This window comes from Acomys russatus, chromosome 28, assembly GCF_903995435.1.
Source record: "Acomys russatus chromosome 28, mAcoRus1.1, whole genome shotgun sequence".
NCBI lineage: Eukaryota > Metazoa > Chordata > Mammalia > Rodentia > Muridae > Acomys > Acomys russatus.
In genome coordinates, this window is record NC_067164.1 from 30417219 (window position 1) to 30443241 (window position 26023).

Here is a 26023-nt window from a genome sequence, read left to right on the forward strand (position 1 = left end):
ACCTAAAAAGCCCAAATCATGACAGACCCCTTGCGCTGTGATTGAATGCGAGAGTGAGTTATATAAATAAAGCGTGTGGGGTACCACAGGTGGGACCCAAGTGCACACATATGACACTGATCGGAAGCAGAGATTATTTCCAGTAGACAGAAATCCTGACAGTCCCCTCTTTTCCTCTTTCAGAGAGCTACTCTTTCACAAGACCCTCTATGTGCCAGCGAGCACGGCCCTGTCATTGGCCACCCGAAGCCGTACAGGTGAGGCGTGATGCACGCTAGACTCATTAGGGATTTTTCTTTCCATTTCTAGCTCCTCCGTGTGGTGTGTGCAGTTGACTGCTGTATCTGTCCCCCTCCCTCACTGCCTGTTAAAAGTTTTAGATTCACTGAAACCAGCTGAGTGCCCAAGAAAATAAGGGATCAGGTGACTGAAGCGCGGGGAATAGATGTGTGGCCGTGCACTGTAGAAGGTGCTCCTCGCTCCTTCCCCACAGAAATAAAACACCGTGAACTCTAGAAGGACTTTGAGCATCTGTCCCTTTCTCTACATAGCAGCCAGCACATGGCAAGTATTGTGCCTTTCCTGTAGCCATTTCTGGGCTACCAAGTGGTCCTAGTTGGTGATGACAAATTCCCCTTTTTATAGCAATCCAGCTAGTGAATGCATCTTTAGCAGAACTCGAAAAATTATCCTGTTCGCAACCTCTAATGAGATAATATGTCTATACTGCCATCCTCAGTGGATAAAACCGGAAGAGGCTGGTGGATCCTTTGGAACTGGACAGTTGTAAATTAAACCCCGGGTCCTCTGGAAGACCAACCAGTGCTCTTAACTACTGAGCCATCTCTCTGGCCCCTTTAGTGCTTTTTTTTTTTTTTTTTTTTTTTGGAGACAGGGTTTCTCTTTTGTAGTCCTGGCTGTCCTGGACTCACTCTATAGACCAGGTTGGCCTCGAACTCACAGTGATCGCCTGCCTCTGCCTCCCGAGTGCTAGGATTAAAGGCGTAGGGCACCACGCCCAGCCCCTTTAGTGTTTTATTTAAAGGAGATTTGTAGATGATTCTGTAGTAAAATGCACTCTAACTTTGTATGTATGCAGTAGCTATCCCTGAGGCATATGAGAGTTCTAACATGGGGTTCTAATCTTACTTGAGAAAAGCATGCGTCTTGCAAAGCTGCTTTCTGAGAGTAGCACACAGTATTTAAAGTGCCAAGACTTCAAATGTACTGTGAGGGTGCACTAGTTACAAGAACTTATTTCTACCTGCAAGGAATTTGGATTTATGATGAATAAATGCCCTCTGGGTTTTTAGCTTAGAACTCTTTGTCACACCTGTAGCTTGGCTGTTGTAAACATAATACACACTGTTCCTAGGATAATGTATGGAAAGCATTTTCCAACTCTAAAGCATTACACCAGTGTGAGAGTGCTGCCCTTTTTTGTTTGTTTGTTTTTCAAGTCAGGGTTTCTCTGTGTAGCCTTGGCTGTACTGGACTTTCTTTGTAGACCAGGCTGGCCTCGAACTCACAGAGATCCACCACCTTCTGTCTTCTGACTGCTGGGATTACAGGCGTGCAGCCCAGCCATGTTGCTAATGTTAAATGTGTGTTGGGGCCTAGCTCTGCTGATGCTGAGGCAGGAAGATGCAGAGTTCAAGGCCAGCCTGTGCTGTGTGCATGGTAACGCCCCTTGACTTTGGTTCCTTTTCCTCTTACTATGATGAAATACTCTGGCAAAATAAGCTTAAGGGTGAAAGGATAACTCTGGGTACAGTCCAAATAGAGGGAAAGTCAGGTGGCCGGAACTTGAGGCAGCTGGTCACAGTGCAGCCATATCAAGGAGGCAGGTGATTCTCTTGATTCCCAGGGCAGGGGATGCTGGACTGTATAGACCAGAGGAGTGGAGCAGAGTGTGAGCGTACGTACCCACTGTTCTCAGCTTTCCAGTTGTGAGTGTTATAGCACACCACCCAACATAATGTGAATTTATGACCTATATGAGGCCTCACTTTGCAATTTGTGTATTATTTTTCCCCTACATTTTTCACTTAAAAATCAGTTTGTCTTTGTAATCTATTATCACAGGTGGTAAAGGGCTAAAACATGGCTTCTATTACATATCTTACAAAATTGCTGACTCCAAATGGGAAAAGGTGGCAAATTAATTTCAAAATAATCCTGCTGATGTTGTATTTTATGTGAACTTTTGCTTTACTCAGCTCATTTGTTTGTGAAAAGTACGTTTCTGTTGTTTCTAGAGTTCTCAAGAGAGTAGAAAGATTCTATCGTCTCTTAAATTGAAATGCAGGAACCAGAAGTGGATGAATAAGGACACAGGGCCTCAGACCAACTCCAGTTTTATTTTGGGACAACCATGTATTAACACTTGTCGTGTAGACACCGAGGCATCCCATCCTGGTGGGATGCTGTGATCGTACCCATTGCACAGCGAGGCTGTGTGACCTTCCTGTAGTGACCAGCTAGTTAAAAATAGAGCTGACCCAGGCTCTGACTGGAGCCCTCTGCTCACAATTATTGTGTTTCTGCCTGTAGGATTGCTGTTGCTGAAGTGAGGACAATCTTTTCTCCAGTTCTTCCACTGGGAAATTATCCATCTCTTCATCTCTTCCCCCAGAAGGCTCACTGGAATCTAGATTTGGCGCGGGGGGGGGGGGGGGGGGTTGGTTGGTTTTGTTTTGTTTTATTGAGACAGGGTTTCTCTGTGTAGCCTTGGCTGTCCTGGACTCACTTTGTAGACCAGACTGGCCTCTGACTTACAGTGATCCTCCTGCCTCTCTAGATGGTTTTTAAATAGAGATACAGGCAGTGGGAGGGGCCAACATTGCCTATAGTAGTCGGGGGGGAGGGGGGAATGACTGTGTCCAGGGTTCTGGAGGAGGTGGCAAAATTGTTTTTACTTGAAGTCAAGAATGTTAAGAGGCTCACTATACGAGAACCAGGCTTGGTGGCGCACACCTTTAATCCCAGCACTAGGGAGGCAGAGGCAGGTGGATCTCTGTGAGTTCGAGGCCAACTTGGTCTACAAAGCGAGTCCAGGATAGCCAAGGCCATCCTGGCCAACATAGAGAGACCTTGTCTCGGGGGTAGGGGGAAGAGTCTCATTATGTGGAGAACATGAAATGTTGTTATAAAAAAATGAAAATCTCAAATGTTTGATTTTACCAATAAAGACTCAGCAACCAGATGCTGGGGTGAAAACCTGCTAACTCAGAGAGGCAGAGAAAGCACCCGGCTGACCTTCCTACTTAGCCCGATGGAAAAACCAAAAAGCTCACTGCCCAAAGCCACCCAGAACACAAACCCCAGGAATGCAGACATGCTGGCTTCTTGCATCTCTACCCATACTTGCTTCTTTCCAAGGCTCCACTGCAAACAAATCCTCTTTTGTTGGTATTAGTGGTCATTTCTCTGCCCCTTCTGGTTACATTTATTAATAAGCTTCAAGTGCTGTAACTGGGCAGATACAGATCTAATCGATCTATTCTAACTCAACTATGTTATCCTGGCCTACTTATCTGTCCTCTCCCTGGCTACCTCTGCTCCATCCTTGTCCCCACTGACGACTCCTCATGGCAAGACCACAGCCTGTTGGAGCTCAGGCCCAGCTGTCTTCGCTAAGGAGTACTTGCGGTCTTTCAGCATCCGTTTCCTGAAGACTGGAAAGTCTGTGGGCCAAGGACTGGAGATCATTTCCAGCAGTGCTCACACAGAGGGAGGGAACTTCCTGGTGGAAGAGCCATTCTTTCTGGAAAGTGTGCTTTCAACAGGAAGCACCTCTTGGTGCTCCGCCCTTTCTGCCGAGCATCAGCGTCAGTCCAAACCATCGACTGTCCATCAGAATGTGTATAGCCTTCACATTGCATATATGACTGCCAGCCACTTATGCCAAGAGATACTGGTTTCCCCTTCAAGTAATAATATGGAAATTTCTTTATAAGTACACTTATTTCAGCAAAGGCACTGATGGAAGGAAAAAAATTAATCAAATATTCCCTAGGGATCCCGGACTGTGTTAATAATACAAGTGAGGCAAGAGAAGTGTTTACTGGGGCCAGCAAGAGTGTGCTGGCTGGTCAAGGGCAGGGGTGAAAAGTGAGTCGGAGAGTGATAGAAGCCTCACTGCTTATCAACACAAAGTTTGGTTAAGATTCCACCAGTCACAAAATTGTATAGACTTGTCAATAATTGTGATATTTGAGAACTGCAGTTTCTTATGTTTTACGTGGTCTTTGTGTGTGTTCCTGTAGGTCCGAGGAGAGAATTAAGCACTTCAGTCAACTTAAGTCTGAACTTTTCCTTAAAGACAATACTTTGAGGAAGATGCTGTGTTTAATTACGGAACTGAGAGTAGCAGCCCAGAGAAACTTTATCCTGAAAAGACTTTTCTGGAAAGTGAGTGTTTTGTTCTTTATCTTTAAAACTTCTTTTGGGCTGGAGAGATGGCTCAGTGGCTAAGAGCACTGATTGCTCTTCCAGAGGTCATGAGTTCAATTCCCAGCAACCACATGGTGGCTCACAACCATCTATAATGTGATCTGATGCCCTTTTCAGCACTGTATGCATAATAATAAATAAATATTTAAAAAAAAAAAAAAAAAAAAAAAAAAAAAAAACTTCTTTTATTGGCCGGGTGTGGTGGCACATACCACTGGGGAGGCAGAGGAGGGTGGATCTCTTGTGAGTGCGAGGCTAGCCTGGTCTACAAAGCAAGTCCAGGATAGTCAAAGCTATGTAGAGAAACCCTCTCTCAAAAAACCAAACCAAACCAAAATAGAACAAAACTTATTTTATCTGGTTATCAAATTTGAGCATAATTTAAAATAGAAATACTAATTGTATTCTGATGTTGTATTTTTAAAATGGTGATTATATTTAATGTAGTCATGTTTTAATATTTAACATTTTGGGTTTTTTTAAATGTATGTATTTATTATGTATACAATATTCTGACTGCACGCCAGAAGAGGGCACCACTGCCCAACTCAGATGTCATGTTACACAAGATCAATTTAATCTACCCTAAGTGTGTAGATTTGTTTGCCTAAAACAAATCTGTAGACTTCCTTACTAAACTGCACACAAGTTTGTGGCTTTAGCATTTAGAAGGGCCTTTGTGTTAGTGGGGAGCCAGTCTGGCTAGGGAAGGTACTTAGGTACCTAATTCACCTGAAGAAGGGTTAGTGTCTGTCTTGGGGTTTCTATTGCTATTACAAAATCACCATGACCAGCCTGGAGTGGCGGTGCACGCCTTTAATCCCAGCACTCGGAAGGCAGAGGCAGGCGGGTCGCTGTGTGTTCAAGGTCAGCCTGGTCTACAGAGAGAGTCCAGGACAGCCAAGGCTACACAGAGAAACCCTGTCTCGAAAAGCAAACAAACAAAACAAAACAACCACCATGACCAAAAGCAAGCTGGGGAGAAAAGGGTTTATTTGGCTTACACTTCCACATTTTAGTCTACCACTGAAGGAAAGTGGGACAGGAACTCAAACAGGGCAGGAACCTAGAGGCAAGAGCTGATGCAGAGGCCACAGAGGGGTGCTGCTTACTAGCTTGCTCCCCATGGCTTGCTCAGCCTGCTTTCTTATAGAACCCGGGACCATCAAGCCCAGGGATGGCCCCACCCACAATGGACCGGGTCCTTCCCCATCAATCACTAATTAATAAGATGCCCTACAGGCTTGTGTACAGCCCAATCTTATTGAGGCATTTTCTCAATTGAGGGTCCCTTCTTTCAGATGATTCTCTCTGTGTCAAGTTGACTTAAGACTAGACAGTATGGAGAGACCAAAAGTGAACACCATCTCTAAATAGGAGTGAGCAAATTGAGATACAAAGCTGTTTCGGTGCCCGAGTGGAATTACCCTTGGATGCCCACAGAACCGCTTAGCACCGATGAAGCTCCCCTGGTTTAGGGTGCAGACTCGGGTTCTTTGTGGAATGACAGAAGAGACTGTCAAGTGTAGACCCAAGAGCTGGGGGGAGGACTGGTGCCTCGGAGCCCAGGGAGACTCACCGAGACAACCTGGACATGGTGTTTGACGTTGATTTCTAAGTGGGAGAACCAAGTACCATCTGAGGGTTAGACAGGCATCTCCAACCTTAAAAGAGACCCGATGCGGGTGGCATTGGCTGTGAAGCAAAAATGATCTCAGAGAAAAGAATGAGGCCAGGCTGAGCTCATCCAAGGCAGCCCTTCATCTCTCTCACCTGCTTTTTCAAAGCTTGCGCTGCATAGGATGCTCTGAACACCAGGTAGCACCCGCTGGTCCCCATCTGCTGCTCTGTTCTTTGTTCTTCAAGGCTCAGCTCAAACGCCAGCGTCCTCTTCCATCTTACCCTCAGTGAGGAGCGCTGACGTCCTGCTCCTTTTGATTTTTCTTTGCTGTCTATAGTCTGTAGGGCTCAGCGCAGTGGGCACTAATCTGCGTATGACTAGTAAGCACATGGGTGTGCCCAAGGACTGAGGTAGTAGAATTTTTAACTTTAATCAATTTAAATGGCCCCCAGTGGCCAGCGGCTGGCCGTATTGGGCAGTGTCATTCTCTGGCATTACCCGTAGCATTGTAATAACTTGGCAAACATTTATTACATTCCTAGTCAGTGTGAGGTGTGGTCACAGGTATTAGACATGGAAGTGTGACTAAGACAGAGTTCCTATCCCTAGAAGTCAGCGTGGTCACCCCATCTGTTGGCTCGGTGCTCTTAGCTACTACAGCATGCTCAGGCCCAGCACAGTGCTTGCGTATGCCATGTCCTGGAAGCTATTTTCATTACATTGAAATCTTATTCTCTTGTGAAAAATTAATCTATTCTGAAGTCTAGGAATAAAACAACTCCTTTTTTTTTTTTTTTTTTTTTTTTTTTGCTTCACACTAGAAAATACCAATCATTCTTCAGTGTTATTAGCTGGACTAAAAGAGACCTTTACATTCGGTTTGTGGAACATGAAAGGATACTGTGAATAGAGGACACGTGGGTATGTCTCTGTTTTAGGTGTTTCCACGTCTCCATGGCTCCTCTATGGTCCTGGCCATGCCATGGAGATCTGGGAGTTTGATCTCCACTGTCTCTCTTTGCCACAACCCAAATCTGTTCACACATTCATTTATACAAAGTTAGCGACTATGGCTGTTATCCCAATAGCCTGCCTCCAGGTTGCCTAGCAACCTCCAAAGTTATCACTTGCCACTGCCACCAGGTGCTTAGGATATAAGAACCTGCCTGTCTCTTGGTTTCTCTTCATCTGTTTCTCTTTGTCGTGGCTCTTCCCTTCACCCCCACCCCCGCCTTTCCCCACAATAAATCTCCTTTCACACCAGATATGTTGCATGGCATCTTTATCATCTAATAATGACTACGGAAGATGACATTCTCAAATCCTTTCAGGAGGATTAACTTTTCTATTTAAAACATTGGCTTTCATAGTCCTGGGCTAAAGCCCTGGCTTTCCAAGTGTATGAGCTCTGTGAGTGGGTAAGAAAGCACAGTGCTCTTGGAGAGGACTGGAGTTCACTCCCCAGCGCTCACAGGGGGCAACTCACAACTGCCTGCATCTTCAGCTTCAGGAAGATTTGATACCCTCTTCTGACCTCCCCAGGCACCCTCATCCTACATATACCTACTCTTTTTTTTTTTGAACAGGGTTTCTCTATGTTATCTTGGCTGTCCTGGATGAGGCTTCCTCGAACTCATAATGATCCTCCTGCCTCTGCCTCCTGAGTGCTGGGATTAAAGGCATACACCACCACGCCCTGCCTACTCATTTAAATATGGTAAATTGTCACTAGTCATCAGAGGTCCAGGGAGCAACAGAGGACTAGCAAGGACAAGCTATTGCACACTTGCGTCAGCTCGCCTGGTTTTATGGGCAGTCCTTATTCTCATACTTAGCTCATCAACTTGAACACAGAAACGTTAGTTGCTCAAATTGAGTGTTTGTTTAGACAGAAATGACACCCTTTATTTCAGATGTGCCATCAAAAGTGTTTGTCTTTACACTGGTTTTATGACTATTATTTCACTGCGCATTTGGTTTAGCGCCAGTCAACGCTTTTCATGTCTTGCCAATGGCCTTACATTTTCTCCTGGATGCTTTTCATCAATGCCTGAGCCAGACCCAAATGGCACCCTCTAGTTCTTGCTATTTCACCTGGATGGCAGTAAGTAAAAAAGTTTGTTTTCAGTTTTGCTGCTTTTGAGGAAACTGTGGTCATTCACTTCTTAAAGTGAAGAGATGTCCTTTTTTTGTCCTTTTGTGTAGGGATGGCGTTTTAACAACTGGCTCTCCATCACTCCCTTTCCTGCTTGCTTTTGCAGACCAGTGAGTTTTTCTACTTCCTAGTAAACAAGCTTCATGAGTATCTGCCAGAGTCGAGAGATAAAAATGCGCTTCAGAATAAAAGCCAACGGGCTGACGAGCTGACGTAAGTGCTAACTAGATATTCAGACATTATCCCATCCAGGGCAGAGGTTCTCAGCCTGTGGCTTGCAACCCCCTGGGGGTCACGGGTCAGATGTGTACATTGTGATTCATGATGGTAGCAAAATTACGGTTGTGAAGTAGCAACAAAATAATTTTATGGTTGAGTGGTGACCACAACATGAGAAATTGTATTAGAATGTCACAGCGTTAGGAAGGCTAAGAAGAGCCACTGCTGTAAGGTGGTCAAGATAAATGGATGGAGGCTGGGCATGGTGGCGTACACCTTTAATCCCAGTACTCGTGGTCCTGAGTTCAATTTCCCGCAACCACATGGTGGCTCATGACCATCTATAAGAGATCTGGTGCCCTCTTCTGGCAGGCAAGCACACATGCAGACAGAACACTATATATAATAAATAAATCTTTTTAAAACTTTGTTAAAGGTCATTTTAAACTAGTGTGTGATTATCCTGACATTTTAAAGAAATGAATTACAGATTCAAAGATGCTTAATTCTGATATGAAACTCTCATCTGTCACTAAACATATTTGACTGCTTTCTATCTAGCAACCCCAGAGTTGCAATTTGGTGCACAGAATTTGATGGACTTTTTTCTAAATGAATATCTGGAGGCAGTTCTCTCAAGGCTTATTGTTTTTGTGGGATTCTGACCTTGTGAAACCATGCCATTTTCATTTTTTCCTCTCTTATTTCCTAGGGCATGTATTGAGATTATTCAGACCTTAGGACTGATGTTCAGAGAAACAGAAATTGAATCATCACGGCTGAACACACTGGCAGCTAAGAAGTAAGGTTGTATGTGTGTGTGTCTGTGTGCATGTATATGTGTGTGTGTTTGTGTGTCTGTGTATATGTGTGTATGTATGTGTGTGTGCTTGTGTGTCTGTGAGTGTATGTGTGTGTGCTTATGTGTCTGTGTATATATGTATGTATGTATGTATGTGTGTGTGCTTGTATGTCTATGTCTATGTGTGTGTCTGTGTGCATGTATATGTGTGTGCATGTGTATGTGTGTGTGCATATATGTGTGTATGTATTTGTGTATGTGTACTTGTATGTCTGTGTATATGTGTGTGTATGTATGTATGTGTGTGTGTGCTTGTGTACCTGTGTGTGCTTTTTGTTGTTTTGTTTTGTTTTTTGAGACAGGGTTTCTCTGTGTAGCCCTGGCTGTCCTGGAGTTACTATGTAGACCAGGACGGCCTCAAACTTACAGGGATTCACCTGCCTCTGTCTCCCGAGTGCTGGGATTAAAGGCGAGTGTCACCATGCCCGGCCGTTGTTTTGTTTTTTTAAGAAGACATTGGGAAGACGCAGTCTCTACCATTGCTCTTACTGTCTTCTGTATCCTGTTCCAGTTGGCAGCTTGTGCCTGGGAGAGCGAGGCCCCAAATGAGGCAACTTAGTCTCACGGTGGCTTTACTGAGAGCATCAGAAAATGTATATTCTCTGGGGTAAGCAAGGTCAAATGAACAAAGCTCACATTCGTTTAGGCTTTATACAGTCACAAAGACAACCTGTGTCCAAAAGAAGGTGGAGAGGTTAACCCTTTCTCATATGGTCTAGAGTAGGTTATCAAGTGTTCCCCTTTAAGATCGGCCAGGGCCCAACTTCCTTCTTTTTTATTATTTTGCCATATTTAAACATTTTATTTATTTATTCATACATATACACAATGAGTTTTGATCAAGTTCACCCTTAGTTCCCTCCCCATCTCCTCTCATATCCCCACCCCCCCCCCCTCATAGCTTCTCCTGCTCTATGCACTTAAAAAAAAAAAAAAAACCACTGAGTCTGATTGGCACTATTGGTATGTGTATGCATGGGAGTAGGGCAGCTGCCGATCATGGCTACCTCCTTGAAGAAAACTGAGGCCCCTCCCCCACCAACTTCCAAGAAGGCCTTCCCATCCATGCTGGAATTTTTTCCTTCCCTCTCTCCTTGCCCTTCCCCCCTCTTTTTTCCTCATCAAGACAGCGTTTCTCTGTGTAGCCCTGGCTCACCTGGGACTCACTCTTGTAGACCAGGCTGACCTTGAACTGAGAAATCTTCCTGCCTCTGCCTCCTGAGTGCTGCATTTAAAGGCATGTGCCAGCGCTACTCACCATGTTGGAAGTTTGACTGGCTTGATCTTATGCAGGTTTTGCGCATGCAGCCACAGTGCCGTGAGCTCATGTGTGCAGTGGGCCCGACATGTCTGGCACAAGCAATTTTAAAGCATCTCTTGACAGCATTTGCCTCTTTCTGCAATGACCCTTGAGTCTTGGAGGAGGAGGAGGAGGAGGAGTGATGCAGATGTCCCACTTAGGGCTGAACACTGCACAGTGTCTTGTTCTCAGAAGCTTGACCACATGGGGGTCTTGGAATTAACTGGCATCTCCTGTATCAGAAGCTTCTCTGATGACCATGGGAGAAGCAGTAACCAGCTAGTACAGGGGAGTCAGATCACAGAGGAGGTTGGTGCAAAGGAGCGGTGCTAACCTGGCACAGCCTAGTGTTTCTCTTGCTTTTAAAGAATTACTTTTGTTTTTGTGTGTACGTGTGTGGGCATGTGTGAGTTCATGTGTGTGTGTGCAGCAGCCTACAGGTCCAGAGAGGGCATCTGATCTCTGGGACATGGAGTTACAGGTGGCTGTGATCTGCCCAGCAACCCAGCTCCTCTTGCAAGAGCAGCCGTGCTCTTTGCTCTTTGCTCCAGCCCCACCTGCCATTTTTTCGTGCAGTCTTTGCTCTCATCACGGAAGCAGGATGACCTTCATGGGAAGTGGAAAGTTCTAAAGGGCAAGAGAATGTTCTTCCTAAGCAAGGCATTTAACATTTCTGCTCACATCGTATTGGTTTCTACTTTTCTCTATCTGAACTAGAAACAAAAATGCACACTCCCTTCACTCTAAAGTGTGGCCTCTAATTGTTTTAACTCCGTGTGACCCTAACAGCCTCATCAAACCTTTTCTCCTGCCAAGACTAATTCTTTTCCTAGCCTTCAGTTTGTGTGTTTAATAGTTATAATAGTCTGGTGATAATATTAATTTTTAGGCACTTTTGATATGCATAGGATTATCGTGAGAACAATAAAGGTATAAACATAACAGTATCAATCTATTGCCATGTAAACATTTAATTATTATCTCATATTTCTGTGGACCAAGGCTCTGGGCAGAGTTGGATCCTCGGCTCCTGAGTGTAGACATTTCAGTTGCAGTGTTAACGGGACTTCAGTTCCCACCTGACCTCGTGTGACGGTTGAGAGAGCAGCCTTTGGTCTCATGGCGGCTTATTTCCTTGCAGGCTCTATCTGTGAGTTCCAGAAGGCCCTGACTTTTGCAGAGTTCAGTTAGTTAGGTTACTCCCACCCAGGAACATTTCCTCTGGACTAACTAAAAAGTCAGCTAATAACATAACACCTTCATGAGTGGCAGCCACTTAGGGTCGCAGGTCCTGCCCACACATAGGAGAAGGGGTCATATCGGATCATATAGGATCTGTGGGATAGGAATATCGGAACTAGAATGCCACCTCCACAATATCACAGACTATATGACCTCCAACATCTATGCTCTAAAACAGAGTGTAATATATCTAAAATCCATACATTACAAACAATACCAGTCTGAATAATAAAACCATTCCATTGTTGGGGCAATTGTTAAGTCTGGGATGTCAATCCTAGAGATCTCTACTTTCTGGCACTAAAAGTGTTGACCCTGAGAGTTTTAAATGAAGTCAGTTGGTAGAAGGTGTGAATTTCTAATTAAATTCCATTTGAGGAAATAAAGAAGCAGCTATTCATTTAGCATTTCCTCTTATTTCCAAAAGTAGAAATTTTGTTAGTTGAACCCTCCTTGAAATGTGCCATGCTCTTTTATATTTTGGTATTGCTATGGTTGAATTCATATATTATCACAGTAAGTGACCCAGAACTTCAGAGTTTCTTCTCTGAGATTGGAAAAGAAACTGTTACCGAAAATAAAGGTCTGCAATTAAATAGAACAGAGAATGGAATGTCAATTCAAACTTCATATCTAGAAAAGCTTCAAAGGGAGTTGTGGGTGCTGAGGAGGTGGCTCAGTGGATAAGAGAGCTTGCCGCGAAACTTTGAGAGCCTGAGTTCAAATTCCCAGAACTGATAAAAGGCCAGACAAGGTGCTTGCCTCTAACCCCAGTTCTGGCGGGGGGGGGGGGGGGGGGGGCAGGACAGTGCGGGACAGAAACAGAAAGATTGCACAGGCCTGCTGACAGTCAAGTGTTAATAAGAGACACACATACGGGAAAACTGGGGTCAGGTGTGTTAGCAGACTGCTACAGTCTGCCTAGCAACCTATGACATCATCACCTGCCTGCCACTAAGGTGTGCCGCTGCCCAGGATTATAAAAAGGACAAACCCACGTCATTTCTCTCTCTCTTACCTCCATCTCTCTCTTTTTCTCTTCCTGTCTTCCTCTCTCTTGTTCTGTCTCTGTCTCTTTCTGGGGTGTCCCCCCCCACCCCACCCCCCATTTCCCTGCTCTCCCACACTCATATAATAAACTTCTCCATATCATATCTGTTGTCTGTCATCTCATTTTTAATCATTACAAGGTGGGTTGTGCTTGTTCTGATGGAGGACATCTACTTTGCATAACCACCCAGAACCATTATCAAGTCATTATGTATGGCCCAGGGGGCGGAGTCAGACCAGGGGAGGAGTCAGCCCGGGGGCGGAGTCAGCCCAGGGGGCGGAATCAGCCCAGGGAGCGACAGAATCAGCTATTATTTGTAGATAGACATCTCAAGCTGTAAACAACCCAGAGGAGGAAGCTGAGGTTGCTAGTGTGTGTTTGTTTGTTTGTTTTTGCATGCACTGCCAACATTCCCACTTGGATCATGGGGTGGCTTTGCCATCCCTCTGAGGCGTGGGGAGGGGAGGCTTTCCCAGTTTTCCATGGTTCTGAGGCCTTGGTCCTCAACATGGCCACGCCCATGTCAACAGCACACACTCAGTCGGGACTTCATGTGCGTATTACACAGCCCCTCGAGGCTTCCTCAGCTCCTCACGGCTCAGGGAGTTCAGTGTTGCCGTTTAAGTATGAGGACCTGAGTTTGGTCCCCAGCAGCCCTGTCAAAAGCCGGGCATGATAGCCTGTGCTTGTAATACCAGCTGAGAATTGCTGGTCAGAAGTGTGAGAGACTCTGCCTCAAAAAAACGAAGGGGGGGGGGCACTGGAGAGATGGCTCAGAGGTTAAGGGCACTGACTACTCCTCCAGAGATCCTGAGTTCAATTCCCAGCAACCACAAGGTGCCTCACAACCGTCTACCATGTGATCTAATGCCCTCCTCTGGCATGCAGGTGTACATGCAGGCAGAACACTGTATACATGATAATAAATAAATAATAAATCTTTTTAAAAAACGAAGGGGATGGTATTGGCAGAACAAAGCCCAAGGTTAGCCTCTGGCCTCACAGACACACATAGACACACATGTACACCACAAAATATGGTAAGTGTATAAGGCAATGCATCTGAATTATCAAAAAGTCAGAAATATGTAATTATTATTTTATTTTTTAATTTAAAAAGAACTACTATGTAGTATCGCTTCATTGTCCCAGAGAAGAATGTTATACATTGGCATAGCAATGCTTCTGAGAAGTCCTGTGGAGAAGATACCCAGTAGTCAGTATTTTCAAATATTTTTTAAGGATTTGATTTTAATTATGTGTATGTGGTTGGTAAGTACACATGAGTTTAGGTGACCTGGGAGTCCAGAAGAGAGCGTTAGATCCCCCTGGAACTGGGGTCACAGATGGTGTGAGCCACCACATGGATGCTGGGAATCAAACCTGGACTGTGTAAGAACAGTATGTGCTCTTAAGCACTGAGCCATCCCTCCGGCCCCAGTAATCAGTATTTTAAAACGATGAGATATTTGAACTATGTTTAATGTGTGTACTATAAAACTGTGTGCAGTGCAGAGGCGCACTGCTTAAGATGGTTTGGGCACCAGCCTTTTAGTCATCAAACACCCTACCCTGCCTCCATCTTGTCTGTTGTCAGTTCTCTCTGCAGTCTCCGGCTTCTACGTCACGCTCTGCTCACCCTGTCCCTGCATCCTTGCCAACACTTCCGCTTCATCTCTTCATTCTCATTTCTTTTCCTCTTTCTGACTTGTTACTGTATTTACACTTCTAATGACCGTAGCTTAACCAGTTGCTTCCTATAACTCTATCATCTATTTTTGACAATACCATGGCTTAGAATTAATAACCCATAAACATACTTTGGGAATATCGCTTGACTTAAAGCTACCGCAGCCTTCCTTAAATCCTACACTGCTGAGCTTTCTGGGCTAGTGTACTCCTGGAACTACACTTTCCTTCAGCTCAAAACAAACAAACAACAAACAGAAACCCTGCATTTTCATTTAAGTTCTTCAAAAACAAGCAAGCAAGCAAACAAACAAACAACAAACTTCTCATTTCAAGATACTCACCTGTTTGTCTAACGGTCCAAAAACTCAGTTAAGAAATGTTGGTAAGTCTGACTCCTGCACTGCTTTCCTTTTAAAGGCTTTGCCCATTAATGGCCTTTTATTTATTTTTCAGGGGAACGTTGTTTACTCTTTTAGTAATTTTAATTAGCAAGCCTAAGGTTCCAGAGTCCTGCTCCATGTCTGATGCCCAGCTGGTGGCTGATGCAACTTCAGTGGAAGCATCTGTTGATGCTCAGGTGAGATGAGAACTTGGGGCAGAACTAATACCCTAAACTGTCTTGACACCTCCCAGCCCCACATCGCATGCCATTTGCTATAATAATAATAATAATAATAATAATAATAATAATAATAATAATTATTATTATTATTATTATTATTATTATTATTATTATTATTATTATTATTATTATTATTATTTCTGTCTGGGCTCATTCCCATAAACACTTGCACATGTTTTCCATCTGGGCCGCTTCTCTCCTTCTCCCCATCCTCAGAGCAAGGTCCTCCCGGCCATGGGGTTTTTCTTTACGCTAACCCATGGCGCTCTGCTTTCTTCTTCCTCCCTTCCTGTCTCTCTCCTCTCCCTCTTTTCCCCTTGGTCCTCCTGTCCTCCCAGCCCTCAAGCCTTAGCTCCGCTCGCCTCTCTTCTGCCCTGCCCCAAGTGTAGGCCTTTTAAATCGGCCAATCAGGGATAATTTGGAGGCAAAGTTACACAGCATCACTTTGGTTCCGTGAGGGTTAGAACAGAAAGAATCTTGGGGGCAGGGGTGCAAGCAATCAACGTCTGAGTACGTGGTTGCTCTGGACCAACCACTACAGTTTCCTATGCTTTTCTTTTGGGCCTTTGGCTCAGTTCATAACTATGCATTTACTTACTCAATTTCTAGGTTGGTGCCTATTTCTCAAGGAGGCTGTGTGCTCTTCCGTGAGGATAGGCAGAGTCTGGAACGTCAGTCACAGTGTCTGATGCATATTTATTGAATGAATACACAAAGAGGAAGAGGGATGCTAAGTCACGAAGAGGGTAGACTCCAGAATAGCTGGGGAGTTTGAGCTGATGTTAAGCTGAAGTGTGCAGACCAGAAGACCACTCACTGTTAGACTCTGGCCTCAGAGTCTGATGTGAGCCACAGCGAGACAACTGGGCTCAAAGGGGGAAGCGCTGAGCTTGGTTTTGAGTTTTGTGAATGCCCATGAAAACATCTGGTGGGTAAACTGGATGGGCAATCGGTATCCTATCTCTAAGACATTGGGATCTTTTGCACTGGGCAATCGGTGTGGCCAACAGGAGACAATACATATTTTGATCACCAGGTGTAAGAGGAAGGGAGATGCTAGAGTTCATCCTACGCTGTGTGAGGGCCAGGTCTAGGCCTGCTGCATGTCCACGGGCAGTGCTTATGCCCAGAGTGGCTTCTGGGCCCTGTCAACTGCTTGGAGGTCCTGTGAGCTTAGAGAGGTCTCTCAGCCCCATATTTATTCAAACCACAGAGGGAACAGAAGCTTAAGCTGGGCACAAATCTAAAGTCTCCAGAGAGTCTTCCATCTCACCTCTAAAAGCATGTTTACTGCTGGGCGTGGTGGCACACACCTGTAATCCCAGCACTCGGGAGGCAGAGGCTGGTGAATCATTGTGAGTTCGAGGCCAGCCTGGTCTACAAAGTAAGTACAGGACAGCCAAGGCCACATAGAGAAACCCTGTCTCAAAAAAGAAAAAACAAGCAAACGAACAACAACAAAAAGCATGTTTACCACCCTCTTTTTTTTTTTTTTTTTTAAGACAAAGTTTTCCTGTTTAACAGCCCTGACTGTCCTGGAATTCACTCTGAACACCGCGCTGGCCTTAAACTCAGAGATCCACCTGCCTCTGCCTCCTAAATTCTGGGATTAAAGGTGTGTGCCTCTGCTATCACCGCCAGGCCATATTTCCACCTTCTTGAAGTAAAGATGTTGGTATGACTGATGGAGTGGACCCCACTGTGCAGAATTGTCATATTTTTGTCTGGGCCATTGTGTCTTTTCCAAATCCACATTGCGAGACATTGTTAAATGTGTTGTCTCTTTGCTTTTGGTGGTATTGGAGATGGACTGCACCCCAGTAAGCTACATTCCCCAGCTCTCTTGTTTTGAGACAGGGTCTCAGTAAGTTGCCCAAACGGGCCTTGAACTTGTGATCTCCCTCCTTCAGGCTCTAGAGCGTGTGGAATTGCAAATCTGAGACCACCAGCCCAGCACGAAAGCAAGCCACTTCCTGAGCATGACTGAGGCATGTGCAATGGGAAAGTGGACATCCCACATTAAAATTTTAACCAGAAATCCTGTCCCAAGTGTCTACAGGGAAATGACTTTTCTGGCCCAGCCTATGGTAGCGTACTGACTTATTGACAATTGTAGTTACAGAAGCTCATCCTGGACTATACAGACACCGCTACAGCATTGCTCTATGAGGTTCTTCTGGTCTTCCAGCAGGTGCAGAGCATGTTTTTTATTATAACTCTAAATTGGGTATTGCTATGCTTGGCATTGTACAGCCCTTGCACTGGAGATGCTCTTTAAAACGGGTTGATTTCGGGGATACCACCTCTGCCCTTCTGTGCTTTTCTACAGATACTGACTTTCAGGATTTGATTGGTTAGGATAAAAAACATATTTGGGAGTGAGAATTCTTTTCGATTCCATGCCTTTGCTTCATGACTATAACTTGTTTCCTTGAGTTTCTAGGGAAATCTTGGATTGGGGTCCACAAAGTTTGCTATTAGCTGGATGATGTCGTTTCTACAGAGCTGCCCTCCCATAGTGAGTATTGAGAAGGAAAAGACCCTGCATTGTCTTAGGAGTTACTTAGTCTATAAGGCAGAAGCAAATTATAAACCTGATGATTTTATCGCTTAATGAAAAGAAAACATTATTATATTTGAGACCGGAATTAAAATCATTAAAATTATGGCTTAAAAGTAACATTATTTTAAGCTGGGTGTGGTGGTGCACGCCTTTAACCCCCGTACTTGGGAGGCAGAGGCAGGTGGATCGCTGTGAGTTTGAGGCTAGCCTGGTCTACGAAGCAAGTCCAGGATGGCCAAGGCTACACAGAGAAACACTGTCTTGAAAAACCAAAAAAAAAAAAAAAAAAAAAAAAAGAGAGAGAGAGAGTAACGTTATTTTATTTTTTTAAATTTGGAGGTTTATGTAGCAAGCAAAATGTTAAGTTATTGGCTTGTAATTCAATTAAAAGGATTGCCGTTTGCCATAAGTAGAACAGAACACTTGGAATTGCCTGTGCACTCTGCCCCTACAGCCACCACCCACGGTGGACCCAGCCCTGATGTCTTAAAATGTGATTCTCATCTACATCGTCTGTGTCTTGTCATTCTACTAGGTCATAGCCAGAGGGAGCTATTTAAAACAAAAATGTGATTGCAATTCCTTGCTATTAGCTGGGTGATCTCTCAGCAGCCTTTCTTTTTGCATCGAGGATAACCTCCTTTGTAGGCCCTCAGGGCTGAGCATCTTATAGCTTTGCTGCCTCTTCTGGTCCCTCCTTCGCCTGCCCTGTGATGTGCATCTCTCAACTCAATGTCCAGCCCCTCTTCCCACACTGACTTATCTGCAGGATCTTTTCCTGTGTTGCTCTTAGTGTGTTATATTGTAAGAGAGTGTCGTAGGCTGGGTAATTTATAAAGGGCAGGGTTTTATTTGGCTCCTGGTTTTGGAGGCTGGTTAGTCCAAGATGGAAGAACTGTGTCTCATGAGGATCTTGCTGTGTCCTCCCATGACTGGAGGCCAAAGGCAAAGAGAACAATACGTGGGGCGTGAGACAAAGTCATTTTGGTATTCGTGAAGCAGCTCACTATTTTCTGAGGCTGGCCTCCGCCTCACAATCCTCCTGCCTCAGTCTGTTTTTTTGTTGTTGCTTAGCTGAAACTCACTTTTATAACAAAGCTGGGGTTGGAATAACAGAGTCTCTCCATGAGCATAAATACATTATTCCGTTCTATTTTGTTTTGCTGTTTTTTTGAGACAGGGTTTCTCTGTGTAGCCTTAACTATATTAGACTCGCTTTGTAGACCAGGCTGGCCTTGAACTCACAGCGATCCACCTGCTTCTGCCTCCCAAGTGCTGGGATTATAGGTGTGCGCCACCATGCATGGCCTCATTATTCTGTTCTTGAGGGCAAGCGCCCATGATTTAATAATCTCTTATGAACCCTCACCCGCTATCACCTTCACTCTGGGGTTTAAGTTTCTGACACATGAAAACATAAGCCATAGCAATCTGTGTCTGAAATACTCCTCCCTCCTTTCCCACCTAGCTAACCCCCCTCATCTGAGTGGCCCCAGCGTCAATTCCTGGAGCAGGAAGGCAGAAGACGATCCTCTGACCTTCTTACAGGGTCACACCTCCCCATCACAGTCACGTAGTACACTGTAGAGTGCTATTTTCCTCCCTTTGAGCTTGTCACTGTTGCAGTTTGCAGTGGCTTCTGTTGTTGTGTGGTTCTGTCCTATGGTAGCTGTCACTGGCATACTTTCGACGAGGCGCGTGGTAGGATTAGACTTCTCTCTTCACTTGATTGTTTTAGCCTGAGTCACTTCTGTGCAGCTGTGTGAGCATGCTTCCCTTAGGCTCACGTTTTCATCTGGAACGTGGTCCTCCTGCGTGATGATGAACAGGGCCCCCTACTGACCTGTAAGGGATGTACAGTGTGACCAAACGATAGAGAGCCCTGGCAGGTCTCTTATAGATCTAGTCTGTCATGACTTTTCCTCTGTATAAACTGCATCCGCGTGAGAACAGGGCAGGTCTAGCATGCTGGATGCTCAGAATAGCTATTGGACTAATATCTGTGATGCCTTCATCCCTCAATCTCTTGCCACTTCCCCAGACTTAGTTTCCCTCTGCTCAGTCATGCATTTAACTAGCCAACATATGCTTCACTAAACATTTCTTCAAAGGGCAGCATTTGGGGCTGGTGAGATGGCCCAGTGGGAAAAGGTGACTGTTGACAAGACTAAGGACCTCAGCTTGTTCCCTGGACCCTATGTGGGGGCAGAAGAGAAGAATGTCCCCAAGTTGTCTTCTGAATCCCACATGTGGGTAGTGACCTGCACACCCACGCACACATATGTGCACACACACACACACACACACACACACACACAGGTCGTAAATGGGGTGCACACACAGATAAGGAAGTGAGTAGGGTACCTGGCATGAGGTAATGCCATTTCTTTCCACGTGTGAGCGTATGCCCTGTTGACCATTGGCAGTTCCTAGCTGTGAACTGCTTTTTCCAGAGTGATGATGTGGAGTCTGTCCTGAAGAATTCTCTCATCAGAGCCTCATGACAGACACATTTATGGAAAGCTGGCTGGGCCATGGTGTACCCTTATCAATAGAACAGCCTTCTGTACAACAGAGATTAAGCCCACTGTGCTGGCTCCTTCTGCCGTGCACAGAGCTCAGCCAGCCTCAGATTCCCTCGAGGAGTGCCATCAGTTTTACTTACTTATATTTATCTGTGCAGTCTGAAAGACTCCTACACGTTTTATGCGGTGGCCATAGGCTCCATCACCTGGGTGAAAGGCCAGGGTCCTAAGGACCTCAGGCACCAGGAAGTTCCTTAATCAGCTTTTAGAGCTAGGGTCTTAGGAGTGGTTGTCAATCACACGCCACCCGCTTTGGTCACATGACCCTTTCTTTCACAGGGTGGCCTAAGACTATTGGAAAACACAGATGTTTATATTATGATTCATAGCAAAATTATAATTATGAGGTAGCAACGGAAATAATGTTATGGTTGGGGATCACCACAACTTAGGAAGTATGAGGCTACTCTGTGACCCTGAAACCTGTCAGGATGAAAGGTGGCCCGAGGCAAGGGAACACCGACACACGAAAGGCGTTAACCCAGCTCTAAACAGCAGGGGCAAAAGTAGACCATGTGAGAGAAATTCGCAATAAAGGAAACAGTTGAGGGGGTTCGATGGTTGAGTGCACCTATTCGCCAGCCAGCCCTGCTTACCTTACCTGGTAGAACCAAGTGGAAGAGAGGGCTCGGCAGGTGCCAAGTGCCTCCCGCAAGCCTGACAACCTAAACTCAATCCCTGGGGCTCTTGTGTACAAGGAGAGATGTGACTTAAGTGAGCTGTCCACTGGCTTCCACATGTACACCGCGGCGTGCGTGCATGACATGCACCCAGATAATTTAAAATGTAATAAAAAAAAAAAACCAAACCAGAAACCTCACGGTGCTAAAGAAATGAAAATTATAATCACTGGTTGGTTTGTGATCTGGTGCTGAGTAGCATTTCAGAGAGAAACAGTCTGCCAGCATTGGAATCAGGGTGGCAGAGGCATCAGCCTAGGATGGTAACTGAGGGTAACAGCTGAAGTGGGTGGCACCCTGCCCACATGTAACTGCACTGTCCTCTTCTAGATGGCTTTTGTGGCCAGCGTTGTGAAACAAGTGGTGAAGGGGCTTTCAGCCTCGCTCCAGCTGCTGACCCCCTGCCAGGCAGTTCTGTTGTACCAGCAATTTTACATCCTCAAGAGCTGCCTGCAGTACAGCAAGGCTCTGGCCGAGTACATTAGGAACGACCACAGTGAAGAGTTCAGGTAAGGAAAAGAGAGCGCGTCGAATCAAAGCACGCACCGCTCATCTTCACGGAGACTTACGGACAGGACCTGATGTTTAGCTTAAGTGGTGATGGAAAAGTCTACCTTTGTCTTGAGCAGTATTTTATTTGATCACAGGTAAGGGGACATTTGGGACAGTTCTGAAAAATCACTACCATCTGAGGCACGTTCCTGGCCCAGAAGCTGTCTGTCACTCGTTGACTTTCCTGTGTGCAGCCTACATTTGCACAGAAGTGTAATGATTCATTTTCGAGTAACAGCCCCTGGTCAAGGGGATGATAAATGGTGAACTGTGAGTCTAAGTCAGACATTGCGTGCATGCTTTGTGGGGGGATCAACCAGTAAAGGGGAACAGTTAGTAAGCACATCCGGGGAGTTGCTTGTTGATTGTCTCAGTCAGTCCTTGGTCACTCTAACAGGACAGTCAGAAGCAGCAGTGAGCAGGGCTGGTTTCCTCAGGCTGCCTGCTCTCCTGCCCCCCAGGGGTTCTGCTTCTATTTTAAAGGCTTGCAAAGCCCAGGGCACACAGCAGTACAGCCTGAACTAATGCACACTAAAGAAAAACTAAGGTAGTTTTGGCCTTAAATGAGATGGGCCCAGCGAGCGTGGCTTCACCATTGGGTCCGAGGGAGACATCAAAAGATGTGGGGGCATACATTATAGCTTTATGCCGGATTCAAAAGGGATAAAGTCAGCCCTCTGCGTGGACTCCGCTTCCTGCATGTGGCATTACACCAGAGCGTCCATTCTGAATACCATAAAAGGATTGATTTGTTTCCAAGTGGATCCCACAAATCAGCCCCAGTACCACCACCACCCCAACTCCTCCTTTCTAACTCCCTTTGCCTTTTCATTAGGAAAAACTGACATAGCGTGAAATTTGCCCCTCTAGAGCATATAATTTGGAAGCTTTGAATACACTTCACAATATTTTGCAACCGTAATTATTGAACTGCAGAACATTGTCATTATGTAAAGGAAACCCAGTCCCCGGTAAGCAGCCACATTCCATTCCTCCCTTCTTGCCAACTGTTGGCAACCACTTACCTACGCTGTATTCTAGACAGTCATCAATAAATGACTGTCCCAAATCTCTCATGTAGCATATTCCCAAGGCTTAGCATGTTGTAGCATGAATACTATGATGCCCCCAACACACACACACACACACACCACACACACACCACACACACACCACACACCACACACACACCACACACACCACACACACACCACACACACACACACACACCACACACACACACACACACCACACACACACACACACACCACCACACACACACACACACACACACACACACACACACACACCACACACACACACACACCACACACACCACACACCACACACACACACACACACACACACCACACACACACCACACCACACACACCACACACACACACACCACACACACACACACACACACACCACACACACACACACACCACACACACACACACCACACACACCACACACCACACACACCACACACCACACACACACACACACACACACACCACACACACACACACCACACACACACCACACACACACCACACACACACACACACACACACCACACCACACACACCACACACACACACACACACACACACACACACCACACACACACACACACCACACACAACACACCACACACACCACACCACACACCACACACACCACACACACACACACCACACACACCACACACCACACACCACACACACACACACACCACACACCAACACCCACACACACCACACACACACACCACACACACACCACACACACACACACACACCACACACACACCACACACACCACACACACCACACACACACACACACACACACCACACACACCACACACACACACACACCACACACACCACACCACACCACACACACACCACCACACACACACACACACACCACACACCACACACCACACACACCACACACACCACACACACACACACACCACACACCACACACACCACACACACCACACACACACACACACACACACACACACCACACACACACACACCACACACCACACACACCACACACACACACACCACACACACCACACACACACACAACACACACACACACACACCACACCACACACACCACACACACCACACACCACCACACCACACACACACACCACCACACACACACACACCACACACACACCACACACCACACACACACACACACACACACCACACACACACACACACACACACACACACACACACCACACACCACACACACACACATACACATTTTTCCATTTTGAGACAAGGTATTGCAGTGTAGCTCAGGCTGGTCCTGGAACATACTATATAGCTTAAGTTGGCTTTGAACTCTTGGCAATCCTCTTGCTTTAGTGCGAGTGCTGTAATTACAGGCATGCACCATCATGCCTAACCTAATTATGAAAGGCCTAGTTATAGACTTTATAAAAACAATCAGGTCAGCTGGCAAAAGTGGTGCCATACTCCTGCCTAGGAATAGCTCGCTGGAACTCCCAGAGGGGCCCTCTCGGGGAGACTGTATGCCCTGTGGCTGCCATCTCCATCCCACTTACTCTCCCCACTTCATGAGCTTATATTTCTTGTGGATATTCAGGTTTGTAATTCTTGTTTTAACCAGTGCTTTTCATCTTACTTTGCATTAAAATCACCCGAGCAGTTATTGGCAACACTGATCCAGGTGTGGTCCTTCTATTTCGGTTTGCCTGGGGCACGGTTTGGGTAGGGACAGTTTTTAAAAGCTTCCCCCCCAAAGTGATTCTGGTATTCACTCAGGGCTGAGAACCATTCTTAGATGCTACCCAAGGGCCTGGTTGAAGGCTGTCAGGATCTTTATGTAGAGGCTGTGGGAGCTAAGCCCTACTCTTTCCTTGTGTGGTCTCAGTTTGTCCGGCCCCCACATGCATTCCTCGATGTGCACTGAGTAACCCACGGTCAGAATCCTCGGCTCATACTTGGGTGAAGACATCCTATCCTGTCCTGGTTACTGCCTGGGTGGCAGATCCACTATTAAAAATTACTTTCACGGGGAGCGCAGCTGCGGCTGGGGCGCTGGGCAGAGGCTGCCCGGGCTGCTCCTCCCCGAAGGTAGCGGAGGCTGGATAGCAGCAGTCCTCGGTCCTCGGTCCTCAGGGGCCACCGGGGGCAGAGGCTCCCTGACACCTGGCCTTGAAGGGACAGAGGCCTTCCGGCCCCGCATCTGGCTGGGCCTTAGTGTCGGCAATCAGGTTCTAGCCTCTTGTCTTGTCCTCTTCTGGATGCGTTTCTGAATTAGACCAGTTACCGCAAGAATAAAGGCTGTAGCTCTGCGGAAAAAAATTCCTTTCTTAGGTAAACTGTCTCAGCATGCTGAAATGCGCACATAGCAGGGTCCTGGATGCAGGAGGTTGGAAGTCTGAAAAGGCTGAGTCTCAGTGGCTAAGGCTCCCCCCACTCCCAACATTGTATATAGTGAGTGTGAACATACTGCTTAAGCCAACGTGAAAATTCTCATTTTTAAAGGCGTTTGGCTTCTCTGTCTGATTTGCAGGTACTTTATTCACCTGGCAGCTTTGGAAAAGAGGCTTCCGGCATGCTACCCAATTACTGAGCCCACCACTCAGCTCTGTCACGAAGTTCTACAACTGATGGAACAGAAACAGTGTGCAAAATGTTAGCAGAGATAAAATATAAAGTATTCACTGGTCAATATTCATGAGAAATGGCCTTTTGACTTATTTAATCTTTAGCTCTTCCTGAATCTTGTTGAGATTTTAGTTTAATGTTCATTAATACCTCTTTAGGAGGTCTTGATTTTTCTATTTTTGTTTTTTGAGACAGGTTTTTTGTTTTGTTTTGTTTTGAGTTTGCTTAGTAGACCAGCCTGGCTTCCAACTTAGAGATCTACCTATCTCTGCAGGGATTAAAGACATTCACCACCATGCCTGACTTTGGGAGGGAGTATTAATTTTTAAATAACCGTGCCTAGGCTGAAAGCATGCAGCTCAGTGGTGGAGTCCTTGCCTAGCGGTTGTAGAACCGTAGTTTCCGCCTTGTAATACTGAGATCGCCCAGATCGTGAGAACCCGGAAATGACCACCAGGACTTGATACAACACACACAGGGTTTACAGGCTGGAGCCTCGGGTCACAATCCTTCCTGATGGAGCAGGATAGGAGAGTGACCCAGAGCTTCAAGGGCAATGGGTTCATAAAGGGAAAAGACCATAAGTGGTGGTCGTGGGTCACAGGAATGTCGATCTTTTGACTAGTTGGGTAGAGGCTGAGTCTGAAGGGGAAAGTTTTTTGTTTTTGTTTTTGTTTTAATAATTGTATGTAACTGCTCCAGTGGAGTTTCTGGAGACTGCTGGCAGGGAGAAGGGTCACCTCCAGGACAA

The 26023-nt window shown here is 45.8% G+C and overlaps 1 protein-coding gene across 1 annotated transcript in view; it reads left to right on the forward strand.

Moving 5' to 3' along the window:
- C28H12orf56 (chromosome 28 C12orf56 homolog) overlaps positions 1-25453 on the forward strand; it is a 51998-nt gene extending 26545 nt beyond the window's left edge. The window contains exons 5-13 of the mRNA XM_051170428.1: positions 184-257; positions 4269-4413; positions 8338-8444; positions 9163-9252; positions 15051-15174; positions 17336-17410; positions 17663-17737; positions 21378-21556; positions 25178-25453. Of these exons, the coding sequence (XP_051026385.1) occupies positions 184-257; positions 4269-4413; positions 8338-8444; positions 9163-9252; positions 15051-15174; positions 17336-17410; positions 17663-17737; positions 21378-21556; positions 25178-25304 (996 nt within the window). The 3' untranslated portion in view covers positions 25305-25453. The remainder of the gene's footprint in view (positions 1-183; positions 258-4268; positions 4414-8337; positions 8445-9162; positions 9253-15050; positions 15175-17335; positions 17411-17662; positions 17738-21377; positions 21557-25177) is intronic.
- The last annotated feature ends 570 nt before the right edge of the window (positions 25454-26023 follow it).